Genomic DNA, 25,376 nt, shown 5'->3' with positions numbered 1-25,376 from the left:
CATCCACTGCAACAGTGTGGCTCATTTACATATTTCTGATTTCAACAACAGAGGTCGACAGCACAGGAATATGCTATATAAGGCTTTGGATACACACACACATTCAATTCATTGTTGGTTTGGCTCTGTACATGCGATTTGTTGCCAATAAGATAAATATACAAAACAGTCTTATCCCTTAATGCACAAACATGAGACCGGTTTCAACTTCTTCATGTAACTCTTGGAAAGAAAGCGAACAAGCATATTCCCACACATGTTGAATTATTCCTTTAAACCATGAGCAGCAGCAGCAGTCATCCAGACAAGAACAAAACAAAACATTCAAGGTTAAAGAAAACAGCGGTCACTATATGGAGTCCGCTCCAATCTAATCAGTGGGATGAAAGATAAAGACAAGGGCGTAGATTTAACTGTGTGCTTGTCCCCTGACTCTGATCTGACAGCAAGATTAGAAGGTGAGTCTCTGGTTTATGTGGTGAAGTTACAACACTCTGTACTGTAGTTGCACTTCCTCTATGTGGCAACCCTGTGGAAGAGTTTGGCTACTGAAAAGCCTGTGTCTTAGCACATCCTGCACTTTCAGTGTGATCAAACCACCGTCAAAGCTCACTCTGCCGGGTAGCTGTTTGTGCAGCTGGCTCTGCTGTTTTGATTGAGACCCAAGAGGAGATCAGAGAGAGCAAATGAGTGCAACCAGCACATGTTACATATTAGATACATAAATTAAATCTCCAAATATTGAGATGTACCTAAGTCAAAGGTTATTACAATGACAGCTAGTATTTGAATGCAAGTATGTTGAGCTCTCGCATGTTCATCCTTCTGTGGTCGTGTCAAAATTCAGCAGATTGGAGGCTGCACCATCAAGAACGCTGGTTCTGCTTGACTTGAATGCAGAGAGATAACAACAGGCCACAGGAGAGAAAACAAGTCTCTGACCCAAGTCCTTATTTCTCAGGTTCTTTAACAATCAGTGTCCCCAGATTTTGAATATGAGCCTCCATTGTTGCAACAAACGCTTTAACTACCTTGTTGATGGTCCACTTCTCTTCTTACCGGCTTCATTCCTAATAGGTTAGCATTTCCACAGTTATTACTTACATGACATGGTGACACTCCACTGCAGTTCATGAGGAAATGTGTGTTTTTTCCCCTGTTTTTAATCTCCTAAATGAAGTCCTGCTTATCAAGTGTAATTATTAAAATTAAGAAGTGTGACTTAAGTCCAATAACCAAGTGATGTCACAAAATTGCCCTTCACTGAATTTGGTATCAACCAATCACATTCTGGGGTTATCGGTGTGTCTTATTTGGCACTGAAGTGGTTCCCATTTGTGCTGTTGATAAACCATTTTTATTACTCCAGCGTACTTCACCAACTAATGCTTCTTCATCAAATCAAATTTATATATTGTTGTCCTTTTGGATTAATCCATATTTTTAACTTAACTGTCCTGTATATTTATAAAAATGTAAATCAAAAGGGATTAAATGGTGCATAACATTTCACTCCTAATAATATCTAGTTCTATCGATCTTCCAGTATCTATATACCCTGTAGAGAGGGAACAGTGATGACTTATACATATAACTGTCTGATACTAGTGACGAAATGTCCAGCAGTCAAACCCTCAATAAGTAGTTACTATGACATCTCTTTAACCTGTGAATGTTACCTAAATATCAACAGGAAAAAAAGAAAACTTATTGATCAGCATGTATTCATTTTAGAGTAACTTGTGATCAAAGGGAGGTCAAGTTTTGTGTTTTCTTCAGAATAATGAAGTGATTTAACTTACGTCCGCCTAAATGCTGCTCTTATGTCCAGGCCTGTGTCAGCAGCACGAGCCTCTGGGATTCAGAACAGGAGCCAAAATCAGTATGATACAAAAGAACATATTTCTGAGTGAATTGATGTGATTAGAAAGGCGTACTTACCATGTACAGCCAAGTCAAAATTACAGCTGTCAAACTTGTCCCGAGATGACACCTCACATCTGTAACCTCCAGCAAAGTTAGCCTTGGCTGTGATGATCTGCATCTCAAATGTGTAGATCTGCAACCACATTAGTGAGGTGAGAGATGTGAACAAGGTTACATGACACTTGGATTTTGATCATATTGTAACGAACTGGACATGTTACTGTTTGTGTTATTTTGTGTTTAAGCCAGTTCTGTTCTGTTCAGTAAAGTGCTGCTTTTCCGGAGTGTCCGTGAATGCGTCTTAGAGTGAGACGTACAGCTAGCTGAGCGGTTGTTGTTGTTGTTAGCCTGTGAAAGAGGACGGCAGCACGTGTGTGGCTAAAGAGTTTCTGCTAGGTTGTTTTTTTGGCGTTGGCTACGGCCCACAGTAGCCTGTGTATTAGAGAGCAATAAAGAGCCATCTAAACCGGCCAACGTCTCTGTGGTTACTGAAGGTCGTCACAATATGTAGATTCAGTAAGACAATCAGACATTTAAAGTCAGATATAATGTTCAGGCAGTTTGGGATTATCACAGGCTGATTTTCTTTCTTTCTTTTCTAAATACTTCATTTTTAAAAGGTGTCTATCTTTGTTTTGTTCTGAAAACGAAATTTGTGACATACAAATGTTCCTGTCGCCCCATAATGTCACCCCTACAGTAGCATGCTTGTGGTTTGTTGCTGAGGCAACAAGTTGCAAAACTGAGGCTGAGAAGAGCAGGTCTTGCAAAACACCTCTGTTGCCTCAAAGCCAAATGTTACACACTGTAGGTTTAAGCTCCTTCTAGTAAAAATTATATATTTGTGCTCTTTACAAGCATAAATAAAGTCAGGCAGGTTATAATGGCTTTTATAATGTCAAGATATAATTTAAAAAATCTCCTGTTTCTGTTTCAGTGTCTGCAGCATTAGCCTACCTTCGAGTTGCGGTCATACAACTCTTTCAGCTGCAGGTGTTTTCCAGATTTGCTGGCGAGGTCCATCCACTTCCCTTTGAACCATTTGATGGTTGGTTTTTTCAGCAATGATTCAGCATTTACTTTAGCCACAAACGTGATATTTTGACCTGCAAAGAGAAATTGTCATATTCTAGATTGTGCTTTAAAAAATCACCCTCCAGGTCTGACTATTATTTAATTTGTTCTGTATTGACATGTGAGAAATTAACAGTATATTTGGTGTCAATGTTGTGCTTTCACTTCCATGGTATAGTACAGCCATCTTCAACTCATTCCACAAAGGGCCATGTGGCTGCAGGTTTTCATTCCAACCAAGCAGGAGCACACATGCACACCAATCAGCTGACTGAAGAGTGAGTTCAGCTGATTAAATGAATTGAGCCAGGTGTGCTCCTGCTTGGTTGGAATGAAAACCTGCAGCCACATGGCCCTTTGTGGAATGAGTTGAAGATGGCTGGTATAGTATCTCTTAAACCTGTCTTGGGGTATTTCATTTCCACTGCATGGAGACCTATTTCCACTTTCTACATTTTCCAGGATGATAACTAACTAGTTGATTTGACAAATGTACATCTGGTTAACTGCCCCACATCTAAGCAGAACTTCAGCTCTGTTCACCTTCAATGACCTCTGCACTCTTGGGTTTCTCCAGGAAGAGGCCAGTGAGATCCTGTCTGGTGTCTGGAGGTTGTCCATCTGCAAGCAGGTTCACAACACAATGCTTTAACATTAAGTTGAAAGACAGAAATCAAACATCTAATTCAAAAGCAAGTTAGAAAATCAAAGAAGAAAATTAAAACTGCCATCATTCAGTTGACTGATGAAATTGCATCCTAAAATACTGACCTCATTGGTTCAGAAATTCTGAACTACTATGTGTGGTTAACATGTACAATATAATGTACAATGTAATATTTCATGTTACTGAAACACACTGTTTTATAATTTTTTGGTTATGGTTTTGAAAAAAGTGTTGAAATTAATGTGTCATACCAAACTGTACAGCTTAATATATTTTTTTTATATATGTATATTGTAAGTATCCATATGTGTCAAAACATTCTGTAGTATATCAGATATAGACTTAAAGAAATTGTTTATTTACACTAATTCACTGGCTGTTGACATGAAAGTATCAGTCTTTTCATATAACTCCCAGCAGGAAAGCTAAGTCCAATGCTGCTTCTTATATAAATATTTATTGTGATGTAGATACATGTGTCATCTCAAATAGACTGGGGTGTTCAGAAAACATTGTCAGGAAGGCTTAACTCAAAAACCACGTCAGTCAGACAGTATAACGAATGACTAATCCATAAATGAGAGATGAGTGAAGGCTGCTGGTACTGTCTGACTCACCCTCAGATGGAGGAGCATCATTTGCTGGGGCGGCGGGCTTGTCCTCTGTGGGTGCTGCTTCAGGTGGAGCAGGGGTCTGCTCTGGTTCTACATGGGGCTCCTTGGATCCATCAGCAGGGGCCTCAGCTGGAGCTTCGGTGTTACCTTCATCACAGAGATAACAAGGCACAAATGAGAGGCACAATACAATTACAATGGCAATGAATGTGCCCTATATTTAGGATAATCAGCTCACAGGTGGTAAAACGAAAGCAATCAGTCTGTCAAACCTGACACGATATTGTCAACTTGAGTCTACAAAAGTTTTTAAAAAAACATTTACATTTTCTTGTGTAGCAAAACAGAAAACAGTCAAATTTAGACTTTTGATTTAATGTCCAATGCTTGTTTTGTGATAGTGAAAATAATCTTTGATGAACATTTATCACCCAAATATTTCTTATGTCTTATCATCCTTGAAAGGCTGGCTGATTTTCCATGTGTTATCAGCTGCCTCTCATGCCTATCCTGAGCACCAGTCAAGTGGTGGTTACTCATGAGGAATAAATGTGCTGGTGTGAGGGTCAAGGTCACTCCACAGACAGAGTAAGGGTGGCTCTGATATGAGCCACAGACAGCTGTGGGTAGTCGCTTGTGGCACGTTGCGCCTATTAGTCTGCTGCCTTTCTTTGAAATTTGTTTCCACCTTATCAAATGTGACCTCAGTGGGACACACTGAAAGACAAACGGCACATGTATTACTCCATGACAGTCAGTGTAGAATACAGTGCAGTGCTCTATAGAAAGTGCTGGTTATTTTGATGAAGCCAGTGATTGCACAGATTTTATGCCTTAAAAGAATAGTTCAGCATTTTGGGAAAGCTTACTACTCATTCAGTTCCTTGCCTGGGAGTTAGATAGGAAGATTGATACCTGTTTCATGCCTGTTTCATTCAAGTTGAATATTAAGCTTTACAGCCTGGAGATGGTTAGCTTAGCTTAGCATATAGACTTAAAACAGGAAGAACCATCCAGGGTGACTCAGTATAAATGGGGGGGGGGCAAGGTGACGACAAGATATTTTCACACTTCATGATTTAACATGTTAAAGGACACCAAATCAACACTGACACATTTTACTTGCTGTAATCATTCCTCCTGTTCATAGTGGCTCTCCATAATGTACTTTCATTGTATGTGATGGGGACAAAATCCAAAGCTTCAGTCCAAATTATTCAACATTGTCCCTCAAATGAAAAGAGTCAATTTGGCACTAGAAAGACTTAAGCTGTGAACTGTTACTATTATTTTCAAATAAACTTCAAAATACATTTTTCCTCAAAACAAGGACTGTTTGTCCCCCTTTACTTACATTGTAAGTGCAACTGGATGCAATCTTCTCTTGGTCAGCATTAGCAAGAGGAATGATAACAGCGAGCAAAACCTGTTTCAATTATATTATGGGCGCCTGACTGTTGTTTTAAGAGAGACTTGACAAACTGTGAACTTATCCTTTAATCTGTGATCTTTAAAGGTGCTGGTAGGCCGGGGTTTTTTTACCTTTTGAATAAGTGTGCAGTATTTCCCCAAATGATGAACTAAGTCTTTAAGAGCATACATTTCCACACAAAGCGGTCTCAGAGATTCGGTGTAGAGCAGCTGTCAGAGATGTGAGTTCATGTGCAGAAACATCAAGTGCATGCAGTGCATCAAGTATTTACTGCCTCAGTGCTTTTCTGCATCAAGTGCACCATTTTGCTTTGTGCTCCGTGCTGACTACACAGCCCATAAGTGAGCGAGCAGAGACCTCAAACACACAGCTGCACCATCAAAGTCTCCCACCTGGCTTTGATACGACCTTCAGCTCAAACTTGACCTTTGACCCCCCAGCAATCACTGCATAGATATTGGCATCTTCTTTGGCAATAGCTTTTATAGTGAGGGAGTGCTTGTTTCCATTGGCTGTGATCTCGTATTTTTTGTCACTTGCAATGTCCTTTGCGTTGCACTGCCATTTTACTTTAGCATCAGGCTTCTCGGTCTCTGCTTCAAAGACCACTGATGATCCCGCTTCTGCTTCCTGAGTCTTTGGTTTCTTGGAAAACGCTGAAACTGAAGAGGGAGGATGAATTCAAAATGAAAAGTAAGACCATCTGCTGTGAGAGTTAATTGATGGGAATTTTGTGTCTTTGCACCCATAACTAAGAAATACAACCCTAAATTACTGTATATGTTCATTTTTGTTTTATTCAAACTTCATCTTTGTCCATTTCATCCATTCAGAAACAAAACACATACCCGAGGAAATAACAGGAGGTGGGTGGGGGTTGGGATGGGGTTGGGGAAGATGAGTCATTCATATTTTAGCAAAAGAAGAAAAAAGGCTCATGAGCTGAGCAGAGCTGCTTGTGTCATACAGTCTCAGCACACTGGGTGGGGCTAACTGAAAACCTATGAATTTGCTTCTTTTCACCCCATTACCACAAAGAATATCTCAAAACATAAATATCTGACTGTAGAATAAGTCATCTCTGTGTCGACATGTTATTACACACTTTATTTAAATAGAGACGTAGTGATTTCTGAGGAGCACAGCATGAGCTCTTACTTCATCTGAGGAATCATTAAACAAAAAACTCTCTTCTAAAACTTTATGTCAGATATATATATAACCTTACAAACAGCAGGTAATTGGTCTGAAAAACTATTGAGTATTTAATATACATGTAGACAACAACTTCAAAGTCAGGACTAATCAAAGGTGTTCCTAAAAATGCCAACGGAAAACTAATGTCTTTGCCTTCGTAATGAGGCCTCTTGGGGCTCTTTGACGTTCTGAAGGTGTGTAGAAAGACTAGTTCAAAATATGAATTCATATACAAAACCTGTAGAGCAACAGTCTGAAGCAATTTAAATCAGGTCCAACTTACCTTAAAAGACATTCATCATCTCTGCAGCAACCACAACATTATATCCATCTAATCAGGTTGTGTATTAAAGTCTGCTGACATTCTTTAATCAGCATGTAAACTGTAATATTTCAAGGTTTTTGATTGAAATGGAATAAAGACATATCTGCAACATCTGTAACTGAACATTAGCAGACAATATATATAGTAACAGGACTAAGAGGTGATCCTGCTGTCAATCAGAAAAACTATTAATAGTAAATTTTACACATGTTGTGTAAAACACCAGCTGTTGTCTGTGCCTGCTGTGCCAGGTCTTTTTTGAACTGTTTATAAGTTAAATAAAATGTGCTCAGTCATACTTGAACACTTTAAAAGGGGCCAAACAGTACAGAGCACAACTGACAGCATATGTGTATTTTAAAGTAACATGTTTTCAATAATAAAATGCATGTATGTTTAACTGAGATAGATGTTTCCAGCTGTTAAACAAGTCTGATTCCTGAACATTCAGCTTTAGCATGATAAAACCACATGAAACGAAACAAAACAAAAAAAAATCCCTGCGTTGCAAGATGACCCTATGAGTTTAAATATAGGATGCATATGTACTGAACCAATAAATGAGGCTGGCAGGCTTCAGTTGCAACAGGGGCGCAGGTATCACAGCCGAGGGATTAACTCAACTCTATTTTTGTGTCTCTGGAGGCTCAGAAAGAATGATGTGCCCTCAGTCTGTCTGCAGCCAGCGCTCTCTTTTTGTTGCAACATTGATTGTAATGTTGTCAGTCATTCATAATCCTTTACCTTTCAAATCTTTGTCTGCTTCTCAGAATCAAAATAACCGTAGGTCACTTTGAAACTTATGAACAGTTTCCATTAACTGACATTAAAGAAGCGAACATGTACTAAAGTGAAGACAGTTTGTTTATTCAAGAATTAACTATTTTGTTCAATTTGAACAGATGTCCTGCATTCTGTGCTTTTACCAGCTTTGTTTAGGGCCAAGACCGCAGTTATGTTTAATGTTGCCACATAAAATAAATAAGGCTAAAGTTTTGGCTATTTTGGAAAGAGTAACGTAGCTACTCGTAGCTTCCTGAAAGTCACTAGATGTTTGTCTGAAATCTGCTTCAAGTCTGTTTAATGTTGTTAACCCAAATCAATAATTAGGTAATAATACTACTACTACTACTACTAATAATAATAATAATAACAATAATAATAATAATAATGTTATTCAGGAGTAGCTAATGTCACTTTATGCCATTAGTCCTTGAAGACTTTTGAATGCTTTCTTTATTTTTGAGACATTCTTTTTTTTTAAAGTATTATTTATTTAATATCATTTACTTTTACATCATTTACTTTTTTATTATTATCCTTTATTTATCTATTTTCATTTATCTAATTATTTTTTTATAATTATTACTTTTTTTACTTTAATGTTGACAAACCGTGTGTTATTGCTACACTTCCTATTCAGCGAAAGTTAAAAATTAAAATTAGAAGAAGCCTGAAAAACATCCTGTTGATTGCAGGGTCTTAATGATAATGCTACAAGCTCAAGCTGATTATAACTAGTATTTTCAAGAGCAGATCCTTGACACTGGAAGTCTTAAAGCACTCAAGCTACATAGCTGGGCTGCACTGTGTCATCTGATCTAAGGGGCTTCTCACCCAACAAACAACAATCCATCCCCACTGAGCAGAGGGGGAAAAAACAAGTGGAAAGTCATTTGTCAGGCTGGAATCCTGTTGGTGCATTTTTGGATCAGTGGTGCATTTTGTGAATGCAGTGATGCTGGAAATAGTGTCCATTTCACTTCAGACAATGTTTCCAACTGGATCATGTGACGTGTTTCTGAGCTGTGACATGGCCAAAAGGGGCTTAGAGAGACTATCCCACTGCTGAGAACTAAGAACAGATAATTAAATGTAGTATGTTGTGATTTTGACTACTGGGTACTGAGTACTGTGACATTTCCTTACTAAGCAACTTTCACCACCTCAAATTGTGACATACTTTGGAAGAATCCATCTAATTTTCTACTGCATTCATATGACATTTGAGATGCAGATACAAGACACCAACTACCCAAAATCTATCCCCTCAGGAGCAATTGTAGTATTTTTTATTTTTATTTTATTGTAACATAATAGCCCTACAGTATACATCTGTTCCTGTATTTCGGGTTGATGTATAGAAAAAATAAAGTTGAATTAATCTTGTTATTAAAATAATGATTTGACACACAAAATGTAATTCCCTCGAGTTAATTTTATTACAACACCATTGGCTACTTATTTTATTTAATACACTTTATACCATGGTTACTATTTATAATGGTATATGTAGAATTTGGTACCTTTTTGTTTTTTTCATTTTTTGTTGGTATATTGAAGTTGTTCATAATGTATAAAGTACTTTACAATTACTGTTTTAAGTTTTTTAAAGTTATTTTTCTATGCCTCTGTTCTTGTAGTTGCTGCTGTGGTACTTTGAGTTTTATTTCATCTTCTCTTATATTGTTGAAAATAGATGTTTATGCATTGATGTAAGGAAATAATTACCTGTAAATTAAAATAATACACTTTTGGGTTGTTAAAAAAATAAAAAATAAAAATAAAAATAAAGATAAAAACAAGCAAAAAACATATGTATATATATATATATATATATATATATATATATTTATTTATATATGCATAGTGAGAAAGCGACAGAAATTGTGACAAAAAGAACAACATGGTCACAGAATTACAATGTAATTACGACATTATTCTGCAAATTCAAAACCATATATCAATATGTGTATCATGAGAACAATGATCAGGTCTGTAGTGAGTGGTTCAGTTGTGGTTTGTAGTTGCTTAAGAGGGGTGTGGCCCAACACACACACGCACACACTAACCCTAACCCTAACTCTTCACACATATTGTGATATCACATTGTTAGTTTCTTAGAAAAGATGTCTGTGTAAGGTTTCTAATTATACAGATCCAACAGATGATACAAAGGAGGAACATTTACTAATGGGTATACAGCTGCATGCTGATAACAAACCAATGAGCCTTTTTTTTTATAAAAGGTCAAAAGTTTTGGTTTTTTGGAGAATGTAAGTTGTTGAAAGTGTTCAGACTAAACTCAAAAAGTGGCTGAATGTGATCGAGCCCACTTACCTGCTTTTTTTGTTGGCTCGGGCATCTTCCTTAATGGTCTCCTCTCCTCCACAAAGTGACTCACTGTACCTAAACAGTCAGCTGTCTGTCTAGCCCTTTGCCTTTTAATAGTGGTGCTGTTTCCAAACAGCCCACCTCTACTGCCACTTTTTTTTCTAAGCCCAATACAATGTCCAAAAAACACAACAGCCACCCCCACGTACTCCCCATCAAAGCTTATCCCATTCCAGCAACAAGCCAGCCCCCACCCCGCCCCCCGTCAACTCTGGGCTATATTTCAACCATCCTTTCCTCCAACACCTCGGTTGAATGATAGGCCTTGAGAGGGAGGGGAAGAGATGTAAGGCAGTGGTTAAATATAGAACTTTGAATCCAAAAAAGTCTTTTTGCTCTCTCCACATCTGTGCTGCACCATGTCACCCTGTGAATTTAAGAATAAATACAAGGTGGTTGAGAATAACTGGCAGGGATCAGGGTTTTTTTTTCTTTAAACGTTTTTACCCTGATGGACAAGGACTTTAATAAATTCTTTCATTAATGCAGAGCTGTTGAATTTCTTTGACACTGGTTACCATTTCACCCAACAACAAACAAAACAAGGACATGCCTCAGTGGGCTGCACATGTTGTAGAAAACAGGTGTGGTTAGATCTTTTTTTTTCATTTCCAGATACATTAACCAATGATATCTGAGCCCCTTCATACATATCAGAATGGGTTATAACTTGATGAGTAAATTGCTGAAGGGGGACATCATACTTTTGTGATTGTATGTTATTTTTATACTCTTTGATGGCGGTTGTCTATGTTAAACATGGTCAAAGTTCCAAAACTGTAGGTGGTCTGTAGAAATGCTCCCTGCAAGTCAAAAGCCAGGGCTTCTTTCTGCTCTGAATGCTCAGTTTGATGGATGTATTAAGAAGAACTGGAAACCAGAGTCAAAGATAGCGACCTGTTCATCCCTTTGAACATTACTCAGTGGTGCATGAAGACAAAAAAAAACAACTTACTGTTCTTAAGATACTACCAGTATGTTGCTCAAAATCTGAAAAGTAAAATGAAGGATTGTGACGCTCTAAATGTATCATCATCATCATCATTATTATTATTATTATTATTATTATTATTATTATTATTATTATTATTATTATTGTTATCATTATTATTATAGTTGCTCCTTTTCCAATCATTGTGCACAGGAAAAATATTTTTTAGGCATGTGTGCATTGTAATTACAGTTTGGCCACTATGCCAAATTGGCGCTGTTACTGTTGGTCTGCTTAGTTTGAAATGCTACCTCTACTTCCTCCTTATAATGACATCAGATTGTTTGCACATGCCAACGAGCAGCCATCTGTTCTGTAGCCTTTGTTGCTAAGGTTCTTCCACGGGTTGTTGGCATTGTCCATTCACATATTTCAAATTGGATTTGGGCTCAGACATGCACAAATACATTTGAGTAAGCTTTCTGTTTTGAGTATAGAACAACAAAAAAGATGAAAAATATGACTGCTTTTGGTTGCCCAGCACAGCCAGAAGTCTGTCAAAATGCAGCTTCTGAGAACTAACCAATCCAACAGGATAGGGAGCTAAAATGGCCTGTTTCAGACAGAGGCTGAACTGAGGGGCTATATAAGAAAAATAAGGAGTTCCTTTGAACTGTACATCCTGTAAAGATATACCAGTATAGCCCCAGACTTTAATAATAGACCTGGAAATGTGTATGATATGTCCCCTTTAAAGGCCCAGAAAACCTGTTTTCTCAATCAGCTTCTTGTTGATAAATGTCAAGGTCCCACATGGACATATTATTTTCAGATTTTTAGGAGAACTGTTTTGTTCCTGTTTTGTTGTTTTGTCACATATTTCACGTTCTGTATTTGCTATTTGTCTGTGCTTTTCTCACCATTCTCGAGTGAGCAACCCTTGGTTAGAAAAGTCTGATCTTATGACCAGTGCTGTATTTAAAATTTTCCCTTTCAAAATTCCTGAACCTTCTGAACAGCGGGTTAATGTCATAGATATTAAAATTCAAGCATAACTCAGCAACCACATGGTACATCTGTTTTCTCAGATTTATCCAGAAACCAATTTCATAAGTTAGGCATAAATGTGGGTATTTCCACAAAGAATGCTTCTGTTTCTATTTTTCTTCAAGATGTAGAAAAACCCATAAAATAAATAAAGAATAATAAATAATCTAAATTCAAATGTAAAAAAGGTTCACAGCCCACCATGTCCAGTCTTCCTTAAAAAGGGCACCTGAGACTGCACTGCATCTCCTTTCTACATCTTCCCCTGAGCCTCATCTTAATACCTCATTAGTGTACCTGTCATCAGCTGCCTTCCTTCCTACTAATTCTCAAGAGCAATTATGTGAGGCAAGCAGCAGGCAGGAGAAGCTGTGACATCCTTTTTGCAACAGGAAGCACCTTTAAGTTGGTTAATCATGGAAGACTTGCTGTGATGCATTTCCTGAACCTCACCTCTGTAAATGTGTCTTTCATTTTTGATACTTGATCCTGCCTCGTAAAGACTGTCAGTAAGAAATGTTAGTTTAGTTCACATGAAGATCACGTAACATGATGGAAAGTGCCAGAATAGCAATTAAATGGGCCTTCTTGGAAAATTGGTGTCTCATATTCTATTCATATTCAAGGCCATTTCGTTTGACCTCCTCACTTGTCAGTTATGAGTATCGGTTTCAACTTGACCATTGAGGGGAGCTGTTGGCTCTTAGGACACTAGGTGCTGTAGTATATTTATATTTACACACCAAACTTTAAATTTTAGAAACTTATTACTCCTTTGTATTACAGTATTTTTTTTAAACTGTGATATTTATTTCTATTTAATTCTATTTAATCATGTTATTTCTATTTTCTTTGAGGATTTGAGTGATTTAAGTGTAGATTGTATATGCAACTGCATCTCAATCGTCATCAATAATGTGAAAACTTTAGATTTAGCTTAAAGTGCAGCCACTGTAAGTTGAAAGTTGGCGTCTGCAGTGTGTCAGAATACACAGACCAATACATGTAAGAACTGGGTGACAGGCCACTTCACCTCCCCACTCTGTATTAACCTCATAGTTCCTCATAGTTCGACACTTATCTTATCATTTGTAATAAAAGGGTGACAGAACTAATCTGCAAACACCTTACAACGTCAGGCAATGTGTTCTTCTTCTTTGTGTTATGTGAGATTTTATCACAAAAGTTAAAGTGCACACTCATTGACAAACATTTTATTATTTTTCACAAGCAACAATAGCATACACACTTTAATGTACTGTACAAACCCTCACATGACCTGATCATAGTCGAGGAAGGATCATAGTGGCTGCTCAGTGTAAGTCTGCCTCATTAATGAGGTCTTAATATCAGCTTATTTTTATTTCCAATTTATTTTCAATTGTACTTAAATGTCTTTTTATATTGTCTTGTTTTGCTGTAACATTCTGACTTGATGGCTTTTGTTTTATGTAAAGCACCTTGAATTTCCTTGTAGAAACGTACAATACTATTAAATCTGTCTTGTCTTTGTGTCTGTTGTTTTAAATATTAAATTGCAGCATATGGTAAATATATATACATTCAGTAGAATACACTAAAATCAAGAGAGAACTTAAGCATGTCACATACAACAATGATGAGGCCCGAGGCAGTTTAAAAAATCATGAACTCTCCCACCATTGTTTTTTTTTCATGAAAAAAAATTTGGACATTTGCTTTCTTGGCTAGAGTTAGACAATAGATTCATACAAAATGTCAAACGACTCCTTAAACAGTGAGAAAAATTGATCTTCACACACAAAAAAAGAAAATGCATATGAAAATTATGAATGCATAATCTTATGATTGCAAAGGCATCAAAGATATTTGTAAATGTGCACAGAAATTTATGAATGTGCAGTGTACGAGATTTGAAAACTGTATACTGGAAGCTGCTTACTCTCCCCACTTTAATACAGATGTTAGTGTATATCTTCTGCTGCTAATTACGCATGGTGGCTTTTAAAATGTATTAAATATAATGTAAAAAAAAAAAAAGTCTGAACAGTGTCAAATGACCTGCAGTTTCATCTTTGGCCACTACACCAAAGTCACTGCACTATAAAAGAAATCAACACATTTTCAAATCTTGGTAGCCATTCACAATTTTCTGTATGCATCAGTAAATGACAAATTACAAATTCCATACAGCTATTTTGCAGTATGTTCTGTTACATTCAGACACATAGGCCAAAGTGAGCTTTATATCTACTCTGCATTACCTAACTATGTGGTCTCTGGTATGTCTCATTACAAAGAGTAACTGGGGATACATCTGTGGAAATTATGTACATAACCCTGTATTGGATATTATGCTCAAAAGATGAATCCTTCTGTACAGCAGTAATGGATATATAATGCTATTTACCTGATCGACAAGGTCAATTAAACATCTGCAGTAACAGAAAGTTCAACTCAAATGCTAGCACTCTATGACTCAGTCTTGACATTTTACCATCCCTCCTGCCTACATATATGATTTTCTCTCTAGATGACTTTTCCCCAGCACCTCATCACTGAACTGGTACGTCAACTTCTTCTTTATCTTTTTCACCTCTCCAGTTTTGCCATAGTTACGCAGAGCCCGAGCCATCTTCTGATAGGTCATTTTTTTGCGGTTGCCCTTCTGGATCCCCCAGTGGTGTGCAAGAGCCTCCTTATGTTTGGAAGAAAACTGGAATGTCCCTTTGTCTCTGTCCACCCACCAGATACTGTCCTTCATATCGCCGTTCCTTAAAAGATCCAACAGGAACTGGTACAAGCGGATCTTCTTTTTATTGCCTTTTGGAAACATCAGACAGTTGAATCATTACTACTCTTGAACTGATATGCACTGTTCTGTTCACTAGGTATGAATTCAGTGATATTATTTAGTGATATTTCATTTTTTGTTTCAACTGCTATAGACCAACCACATTTATAGATTGTATGTAAAATAAGAGATCTCAGACATCAGGCAAATTGGTTTAAAAATATCATATATATTATTATATATACATATAGAATATATGTTTCTGGGTTCCTGTTTATAATATTTAATGTGAAATATCTTTACAAGACTGTTCCAAAGAAACTAGTGAAGATATGAAAACTGTCATTGACAGTTACATATGTAACCACACTTCTCTGAATTTAGAGACTCTTCAACCAACATAACTGCAATATTTTTGTTGGCTTGTTAGGGACAACATAACTTTTTACTATAAACATTTGCCTATTTACACAGGTAAACCAGGTACAAAGCAACAGTAGCATTTGTTTGGAGTCATGTTTGTATCCACTTGAAGGTAAGCCCAAATTCACGCTCCTTTTAGCTTTGTGTTGGTCTCCACTGACTCTTTTGGGAAATATGTGGCTCTTTAGCTGCTGTGCTCATCAGCTAGTCACTCACTTTTTCTGTCATTTGGTGCTTTGCAGATAGAATTAAGTGGGTTTAGAGCTTCTTTGCTGAGAACAGCCATCATCGACTGAAAACAACATGAGAGCGGTAAGACTCAACCGAAACAGTAAAGTTGTGGGCTGGAAATGAAAACAATGAGCTGAAACTGTAGAATTGAGAGGAACTGTAGAGTCAGGTGACCAGTATCCGTGTAAGTGATAATAAATCTAGATTGGAACATGTATCTGAAAGGCCTGGAGCTGGACAAATAGTCTCTCCATTGCTGCAACCAGAACTACCTAGTTATTTATCTGCTCTCGCAACTTTGGCTAGGTTGCTATAAGTACGTGTGAGGTAGTTTACATGCAATTACTGGCACTGCCGTGCTCACCTACTGTGCTTGAATAAAAAGGAACACCATGCAATTATTTACAAAGGCACATTAAGCACACACCACTTGGCCTCTGACACTGCAGACAACATGGACCCAAATTTGCAATATGCAAGCTACGATTTGAAACATGAGATCATGTCCTCCCACTTTGATTTTGACATGGTTTACTAATCAAAATAAAAGTCTGACTTTCGGCACATGCATGAACATGTGAAAGCCCCGCAGGACTCTCAAATTTGGCTGAACTTTGTGCTAGACAATCATTTGTTAAACTTGAGTCTGTCACGACTTGCAGTCTGCGTGTAGGCAGTGCTCGCAATTGTGAAACAAGCCCAAAGATTAGCTTGTCAAGTCAGAGCCTAAAACTGTCCGAAAGAGGACATGTAGGGGCTGTATAGTTAGTCCATGAGCTGCAGCTAATTATAAAGACAAAAGGACATCACACTGAGCTAAGGTCCACTGAAACAAGGACCCTGTGTCACTGGCATCAGTTTACCAAACAAGGTGCAGGCTAACACATTTATGCAGAAGAACCTGATTAAAGTTGACAGGGCTGCTGGATTACTTCCACAACCCAATGTGAAAATCCAATCTTGGAGGAAGGCCACCTAAGAAATTCCAGTTCATAATAGACAAACAACAGCCCACATCCAGTGAAGATCCATTGCCTGCAGCATAAGAACAGCTCATTCTAATGTTGCATGTTCAGATGTCAGCATCACACTGCCAAAACTGACATGACTCAATGCCAAAACGTCCACCATCCTTACACTGGCCCAGTTGTCAAGAATGGGGCCTGTAGAGCAGCTTTCCTTCTTACATGGTAAGAGGAGACCAACTCACTACTTAACAATAAGGTAAGATAATTCAATACTAAAGCAAATGCACACATATCCTCTCCTGTAACGGGGAATCAAGAAATCAGATAATTCAAACAAATATGGCTATTGTTACATAATTACCAGTGCAGTAGGTGCATGGCCAGCACATATAGAAATGCCAAGTCAAAGGAGACTGTGACTTAGCCCTTCTAGATAGATCATTATCTGGATGACTGGGACTCTGTACATGGTCAGTACAGTTGGTTAAAAGCTCAGCGCTGCTCACCCTCTGCACGTACAGTATGTGGACTTGTGAATCTGGTTTCTTACCCATCTCTCCAGGTGTGACATAAGGTACTCGATCTCTCAGAGACTCCTCATCAGACACCTCAAGTGGGGGACTTCGGCCTCCATGCTCTTCATCATCAGAGCTGCGCTGGGACACATGTGGCGCATACAAGCCCCGTGGGAAGAAGGTTACCTTCAACAGAGGTGCCAAAATTGATACACATTAAATTCTAAACTCTATACATTTGAAATGTAATACCCCCAAAATTGCATTCAAACAGCCACTATTTTGGGATGTTTTTGTGCATTGCTCTATTTAATACAAATTAAATGTATTATTATTTAGTTAGTTATTTATTTATTTTAAATTATATATCTTACTGCATGTATGCCTTACATATAGATTGTGTTACTACTGGTAAATTATACTGCACTCAACATCAGACTCTGTAGTGTGGCCTTTCACTGTACTGTACATGAGCACAGCAACATTTCTCTCTGCATGAGCTGTGATGTGTGGACGCTGCTATAGCTGTATGTCTGGGTGGGCAACACTTGTCAACGTATTCTTTGAAGTCTGCATGTAAAATCCTGTGTGTGAAGAATGATTTTCACATTACATATCACATGGATCACCAATTGATGCATTAACACTTAATTTTCTTTTCCCCACACATGCACATTTCCCGACATTGTAAACATGGTCCTGTCTTTCTAAAGGGACATTTCACTCACTCATCAGTGAAAACCATTATGCGACCTAAAAGTACACATTTTTTGACTTCTTTGAAGCTCAATTGAAATGTTTTTTTGTGTTTTAATGGGTATATGTTGATATTAGTGTATCTGTGCCCCATTCTTTAAGAGGGCCTGAAAAAGCAAAATACTGAACACTTGGCTATAAAGTCTTGCAGTTAAATCAACATCCCATTCTACTGTGAAAGCCAATTATTAGAAATAGATGTACAAATTACAAACTGAGGTCCATCTGTGAGCAGTAGTTGATAAAGGTATAATCTAAGAGCTTTTGATAAAATTATATAAAACATTATATACATTTTGGTTGAAAATGTCAGTACTCCTACTTGCAAACAACAGTTGGTTTGTTTAGGTGTGTTTAAAACTATGTGAGCATGAAAGTTCCTCAAAGTAATATAAAGTAATTTAAAATATTTTTATACCTCATAGAACATGCATTATATTTCATGTTTGACACCTTCACATCGAAAGTATCTTCATTTGTTCCAGCGCTTCACTGAACATCCACACACTGAGTGAAATATTCAAATCCATGACAGCTCTTTTTTTGGCCTCAAATGGAGAAAGATATCAACCATTTCAAACACAGAATTAACTGTAGTTTAGCTTGATGTATTTGGTATGTTTGCAAATCCTATAATTGTGACAATAATTTGGAATAAGTTAATAGTATAAGTTTTAAGACAGTACAAAGTGACAGAGCTAGTTTGGTTAGACATACTGTACTTTAATATAGTCCAAAAGCTCCAGTTCCGGTTCATTGGATCACAAATGCAGGGTTGAAGCATGCTGCTGTGACACTGTGTGAACTAAGTTGAGCCTTAATATCTTAGTCCAAGAAAAAATAAATAAAACAAAGTTTAAAGCTGTTTTTCGAACTTGAAGATTCACTTCCTGATTTTGTCAAAGGACCCTAAAACGCCTCCAAATTCCAAAATGTGCTCTATGATTTGAAACTGAGAACAATGCTGGGTTTTGAGACATCGACAATGAGTTAGAAGGACATTTTAGGATTTAGAGGTGTTATTGGGCACCAAAACAAAATCATTGAGCGAATCTTTGAGACAGCTGATCATGAAGTTTCTGTATGACATTTTCTAGCTGTTTCCTGGTTATTATATTTTTACTACACGAGCATCAAAAACACAGAGAGCCTTCTGTCTAATTAGGAGTCTAAATGTGAATATAATAACCCCACGAACTCCTTACTTATTTCATTCATGTGTCATCATCACAGTCATCATAACCATTCTTCAACAGTCTTTGCATTGTAGGTCTTCACTAATAATGGGATACTTTCAACTCATCAATAACTCTGACTTAGTAACAAACATCAGTAAATAAATTACACAGATCTCCTATTCATTTATATTTATGTAAATGCACACTTTGGCCACATAATTGTTTGTTGTATATTCAAAACTGTTTGTATGCAGGTACATGCATGTGTTGGTGGGTGGCAAAGTCACTTACTGGCTGCTGTAACATATGAGGGTGGGCCCCAAGATTTGGATCCAGTAGATTTTCTGCATCATATCGTATGGTCTCGTGTCGTATCAGGCCAGGAGGGTGCAGAGCCTGCACACTCTGCAGCTCTGTGAAGTTTGCCTCTTGAAGGTTTTCAAACTCTACAGGGTGCACATGAGGGTGAGGGTGGTAGTCCCAGTGATCTAAATAGAAGAGGTGAGAAACAACTACATGACCACAAACTTTGTTGTAAGCTATCACCACTTCGCTACCTCAACACTGGCTATGTGAAGTGAACACATAGCTTTATACAAAGAAGACAATTAACTTTAAAGGATTTAACTCATGTTTAAAAGCTTAGAAATGATTAATGAAAAAGGCTGACTGTCATCTTTGTCAAATATTTAAAATTGCTAAGTGCAACAAGCTGCTTACTAATAGTGCTTGACTTCAGCATGAAGCCCTTTCCTGTTTGTTGCCACACAAGCAGAATTGCTGCATCCGTTGACCTTGAGTTTGCACTCTTTTAAAAAAAAAAGTTGTCCATGGCCGTTTTTCAGAATTTGTTTAACTATACCTACCAACAAATTTAACACACCAAGACGACTAACTGGGGTCCCTCGGGACTCCAAGAATAAACTACTGTAAGATAGCCTACACCCATCATGGCGACATTTTTAAAAAGCTGATTATTATTATTTCAAGGGGGTTAAAGTTCATTTGGATAGTGTGTAAAATGAAAATGTATACTTTTCTTTAAAGATTTTTTTTAAGCTTTTATCCCAACAATCTTTCCACAAAGACAAAATTATTGACAGAATGCCTGATAGTGTGTGATACTTTATATTAGGACCCAAGGCAATGAACTCAATAAATAGTTCCATCAAAAAAAGCAATAATTAAAGCTGAAACACTGATAAGAAGTAATTGGGAACAAATTGATCAAGTCATGAAAATTGGAAAGACTGAAAAAAGATTTAACAAAATGATACTTCTAGGTTTTCAGGCAGTCAGGAGGATTTAGGTTAAGAATCAAACTAGAAAAGTAAACAAGTCCACTTTACAAGTTTATGTCTTACATATTTCCAGTGTGCCATGAAAAGACAAAAGAGCAAAAAAGGCATATTTCACATGGAAACAAATGAGGAAAAACAGTGTGTAAGTAAATTAAATTGGTTAAAAAACACTATAACATTGTAAGGACATTTTTTATATGTGCATCACAATGATAATCACTGTTGAGTGCTTAAGTCTATGTATTTTTAATTATATTAAAAATAGATATTAAAGATGAAACATTACATATTTATCATAAAGACAACTAAAGATGAGGGGCAGTTTTTTGCTATAAGATCAGGAAAATCTTTTTTCCCTATTTAGATTATTTTAGTGGAATATTCAAAACAGTTGATTACAAGAGAAAGTATAGCACCTCACTTGTATGAACAAAACCCCATGGGGCGAAAGTTGTTCTATGTCTGTAGTTGTAGCGGCCGAAAGAAATGGCATCTGTTTCCTGTGTTCCATACACCGTGATGTGGTGCGCTCCAGCTGCACACACTGCAGGCTTTTTATGTACAATATACCGAAAAGTCATTGTCACCGCATTAGAACATGTTGTGTTATTTGTAGATAAACTGACAGATGACGGCTGTATTTGATGTCAGTGAGAAAAGAGAGCGTGAAAACATGTTTAATTTTAGTGGTTTCAGTTGATCACATCTCATTTCATCAACATTTGTCCCACAATGTTTCATTTGCCTTTTGAAATTAATTTCTGTTCATTTAACTTTAAAAATTTAAAAAGTTATGAATGATAAGTGATGACTTCATTTCAAACACTGAGTCCATGAAAAAAATAAAATTGAAGTAAAACTCACCTGCCTGAATGTCTGCATCTAAAACATATGGATAAGAATATTCTGCAATCTGATGCCTGTAGATCTCAGGATCGTACATTTCCTCTGTGTGCTGCAACAGCAAATACAAATATTTTTTAGAGACATTTGCAGAGAAAAATAAGAATGAAAAATATTTTACTTGGTGGAATATATGCTAGAGACAACACACAGTGCATTATATACCATAACAACAATCTATTGATCCTTACCATCCTTCTCTTATAAAATGTTCACATTCTTTCTAAACATGTTACTTTTGTGTATTGGCTTAGGCATTAGCAATAGTTTTTATATCATACTGACAGCGTTTTTTTTTTCTCTTGCCACCACTATTCTGAAACTCGCAAGAACTTTAGAGTTTCATTTTCATGTTGCTCATAGTATAAAAGACTCTTACAGTTTGTATCCTGTATTCAAATGGAAGTACAGATCACATTAAGTCATCTAAATGATATATGTTGTTGATCCTCTTGAATATTAAACATGTTTCTGGTTAATTCTGAATTTAAAGAAGCTGCTCAATAAACTAATCTGACACTGGAATACAAGTGTGTCCCTTAATAGTTTAGATAATAATAAAATAAATTATACTTACAGGTGGGATGAGGTAGCTCTCCATTCTGTATGGATGCAACATGGAGACCTCTTCTCCAACGGACCGACTCTCAGATACTTTGCAGGCAAAACGCTCTCACAACCTTTCAAAACTTTTGCGGCACCATTGCACAATGTTTCAAAATTTCCTCTCACCCAACGAAAACCAAAAAATATCTCTCTCTCTCTCTCTCTCTCTCCCTCTCTCTCTCTCTCTTATTGTATAGCATACACTTATGAGCTGAACTACTCCCGTAGGCCTTCGGATTTATCAAATAAAATTAAAAAAACAAGGCCCCACTGTTTGGCTGTAAAATGAAAAAGGAACTTTTGACTTCTGTAAATGTGTGTGTGTGTGTGGGTGGGAGCTTTAGAGTGTGTCTGCTAAAAGGTTCCTGGTCATTGATGATTTGTCAGGAGAGACCATGAAACTTCGCATTTATCAGGGTCTATACACTGTCCCCTCCCTTAAGCAGCCAATCATCAGAAAGTCTTGAACTCTTTGTAGGTTTCTCCTAAAATGCAGGTGATAAACTCTGTGTGACAAAGTTTGGTCTCAAGATCACTACAGTCAATAATGTAGTGTTTATCAATGAGTACAGATTAAATACAATCCTCATGATAAAACACTCATTTATATTCTCCACTTTATAATCATTGATTTTAAAAAATGATTTTATTGGCCATTTTTGCTTAAGCATACAAATGCTCCAGTTTCCACCAACTCTAAATGTATTTACACACAATGCCACAAAAAGCCACCAAGCTTTTTAAAAAAAAAAGTTAATTATGCTAAAAAACATATGTTTGTGAAAGATATGCTAGAATATACAGTTCACACACACCAACAGCAGGATTCACAGCAACAAAAGGGTTTTTTAATTTTTTTAGCGGCCACTACACTGTGTGTGAAGTGTGACACTGTAAACGAGAATACACTCGAGGTTCATACTGCATGTCTGAAACTGATGGACTAAAGTGTAGCAAGTGTTTGGTGATGTAAACACCAAACACTGTCAACAGAAGTTTGTTGAGGGAAAATGTAGACACACACAGACATGCACACACAGACACGCACACACAGACACGCACACACAGACACGCACACACAGACACGCATGCATGCACACATGCGCATGCACACACACACACGCACACACACACACACACACACACACACACACACACACACACACACACACACACACACACAAACACACACACACAAACACACACACACACACACACACACAAACACACACACACACACACACACAAACACACACACACACACACACACAGAGAGATGCATACACAGCTGGAAGATAAGATGAAGGTACAGTATCTGTGTTGTAACCACACCAAGGTGAATAGAGATTGTGATTATCACATAGAACAGAAATGTTTAGCAATTCTTTGGGGGAATTGAGTCCTGCTGCAAAATAATGATGATTAAAAGAATTTAAACAAAAATGCTGTAAGTTCATTTGTTTAGGTGGGTAATGCATTGTCTACTGTATGTTCATAAGGCATCGGGGCATTTCTTTGTGTCAAAATATACGTTTGGTATTTAGCTACATCATATTTTGCTGTTTTTGAAAATAGCACAAGATCTGTAGCAGATAACAGCCTAGATAACAGTTTAACAGCACAGTACAGTAACGGCATACAGTAGCACAAATCTGAGTGTGTATTGTTAGCACAGTCTTTTTAAGAAGTAGACTGCAGCACTATGATAAGGCAGTGATGCTGAAAATATTACCTTTGTCTAAGATCAAAATACTGAGGTTATGTTTATCTTCTAACCAAAGCCAGTGTGTTTATTCCTCAGGGGGTTGAGATCTCAGCAACACATTAAAAACAATGCAAATCCTCTTTAACGGAAATGTCATACTTAATGGGGAAAACAGTTATTTTATTGATAATATTTATATTAATTATACTTTTTGTGTGTAGTTTTCATGTCTGTTGTGATATAAATGGCTTTCGATCGATATGTCAACCCGTTTTCTTTAACTGATGGACCATAGTTACCCGAGCATATTTGGTGAGCTGTTAAAACCACACAGACTACCCCAACCGGCCCCCATCTTAATAACAGCTGCCAGAGCAAAACTGATGTCACGTACAGTAGTATTTTCCAAGAGTATTAATACACAGAGCAAGCTGCAGCAAGCCAGGCACTATTTCCACCACAACTATTTTCAGTGAAGCCAAAACATATTTCTTTTTTGTCTTTTTCCTGGTGACATTTTTGTTTGTATCGAGCAACAAATTAACTGAAAAGAAGGCCGTTTGGGACATGCTGAGCTCCAACTCTATTAACAGAGCAAAATTCAAAAGTTGAGTGTTGTCATTGAAGTAAAATCACTTTACTGTAAGGACTGTTCAGTTTACAGCAAAGCCACCCAATGATTCTAATGGTTATGTCACCTCTCATAGTCTGGTGTTACTGTGGATGAAAACTGAACTGTGGAAAAGCCAAATCAATAATGCACATTGTTGATCACTTTCTATAACTCACTTTCTATACAACATTAATACAACTATAATGGTCAGTTTTGACAGGGAACACCACAGATGCTATTTTGTACCACTCTTTAAAAATGTTTGAGGGTTTACAGTAAATGGACTAAATACATCTTTACACTAAGAGGTCTGTGATAAATAGCGCAATATGTTTCCTCCTGTTTCCTCCACAGTCAAAATAATCCATAAATAACATTCACAGGCCTATAAAACTACGGCTTCCAAAGAGAAGCGCAAAACTTGTTATAACTGATGGAAATAAAGTTAATAAAAAGATATGATACAATATCATGTGGTAATTACGTTTTATGCTAAATTTATAAAGATTTATAATGGGTCGGTCAGTTTTGACAAAACTTGGTAAAATGAAACAAACACAACAAAAACATTCAGTTAACACTCATAGAGGCAAACCGTGCTGGCATTTTATATTCTTTGGCACTTTATGACCCGACAAACTTTTCTGAAGTGTTATATATTTTATTACATGAGAATGAATTTGATTTCTTAAAATAAGTGTCAACACAATGTCATCAGTGCACTCATAGACTAAAGATATGGTCAAAATAAGAAAACTTCATCATTGTTGCACCCTCTGAAATGCAATTAAATACTGTTAACTTCTGTTTTAATAGTTACTGTATAAACTTGTATCTTTATCTTACTATCCTACTAGACATTGATATTGATTCAACATTAGCTCTCCTGTGAAATTTCACCCACTATTTGAATATAAAGGATCTTTTTTTTTAGATTGGTTCTTTTCTTTGTGTGGTGCCTTTTAGGCTCCATGAAGTCTGGTTTTAAATTGTACTAGTGTCAATCTATTTGTCTTC

At 37.0% G+C, this 25,376-nt stretch overlaps 2 protein-coding genes across 3 annotated transcripts in view; both read right to left on the bottom strand.

The window, feature by feature from the left end:
* The window catches only part of mybpc3 (myosin binding protein C3), a 35,116-nt gene extending 24,736 nt beyond the window's left edge, over nt 1-10,380 (bottom strand). The window contains exons 1-8 of the mRNA XM_053319977.1: nt 10,356-10,380; nt 6,106-6,375; nt 4,285-4,428; nt 3,544-3,621; nt 2,884-3,032; nt 1,942-2,059; nt 1,803-1,854; nt 1,032-1,070 (exon numbers count right to left, since the gene is read on the bottom strand). Of these exons, the coding sequence (XP_053175952.1) occupies nt 1,032-1,070; nt 1,803-1,854; nt 1,942-2,059; nt 2,884-3,032; nt 3,544-3,621; nt 4,285-4,428; nt 6,106-6,375; nt 10,356-10,380 (875 nt within the window). The remainder of the gene's footprint in view (nt 1-1,031; nt 1,071-1,802; nt 1,855-1,941; nt 2,060-2,883; nt 3,033-3,543; nt 3,622-4,284; nt 4,429-6,105; nt 6,376-10,355) is intronic.
* The window catches only part of spi1b (Spi-1 proto-oncogene b), a 162,504-nt gene extending 140,110 nt beyond the window's left edge, over nt 1-22,394 (bottom strand). The window contains exons 1-5 of one of the 2 annotated variants that reach the window (XR_008321665.1): nt 22,013-22,394; nt 21,397-21,487; nt 19,523-19,719; nt 17,333-17,483; nt 13,775-15,189 (exon numbers count right to left, since the gene is read on the bottom strand). Coding sequence is in view for 1 of the 2 variants with exons in the window: in XM_053324459.1 (XP_053180434.1) it covers nt 14,876-15,189; nt 17,333-17,483; nt 19,523-19,719; nt 21,397-21,487; nt 22,013-22,054 (795 nt within the window). In the remaining variant the exon portion in view is untranslated. Of the gene's footprint in view, nt 1-13,585; nt 15,190-17,332; nt 17,484-19,522; nt 19,720-21,396; nt 21,488-22,012 lie in introns of those variants that run through there. The other variant, XM_053324459.1, reaches the window with a different exon arrangement.
* Nucleotides 22,395-25,376: the final 2,982 nt, after the last annotated feature.

The sequence above is a fragment of the Scomber japonicus genome, chromosome 1 (assembly GCF_027409825.1).
Source record: "Scomber japonicus isolate fScoJap1 chromosome 1, fScoJap1.pri, whole genome shotgun sequence".
Classification (NCBI taxonomy): domain Eukaryota; kingdom Metazoa; phylum Chordata; class Actinopteri; order Scombriformes; family Scombridae; genus Scomber; species Scomber japonicus.
This window is presented reverse-complemented; position numbering and strand designations above follow the sequence as displayed.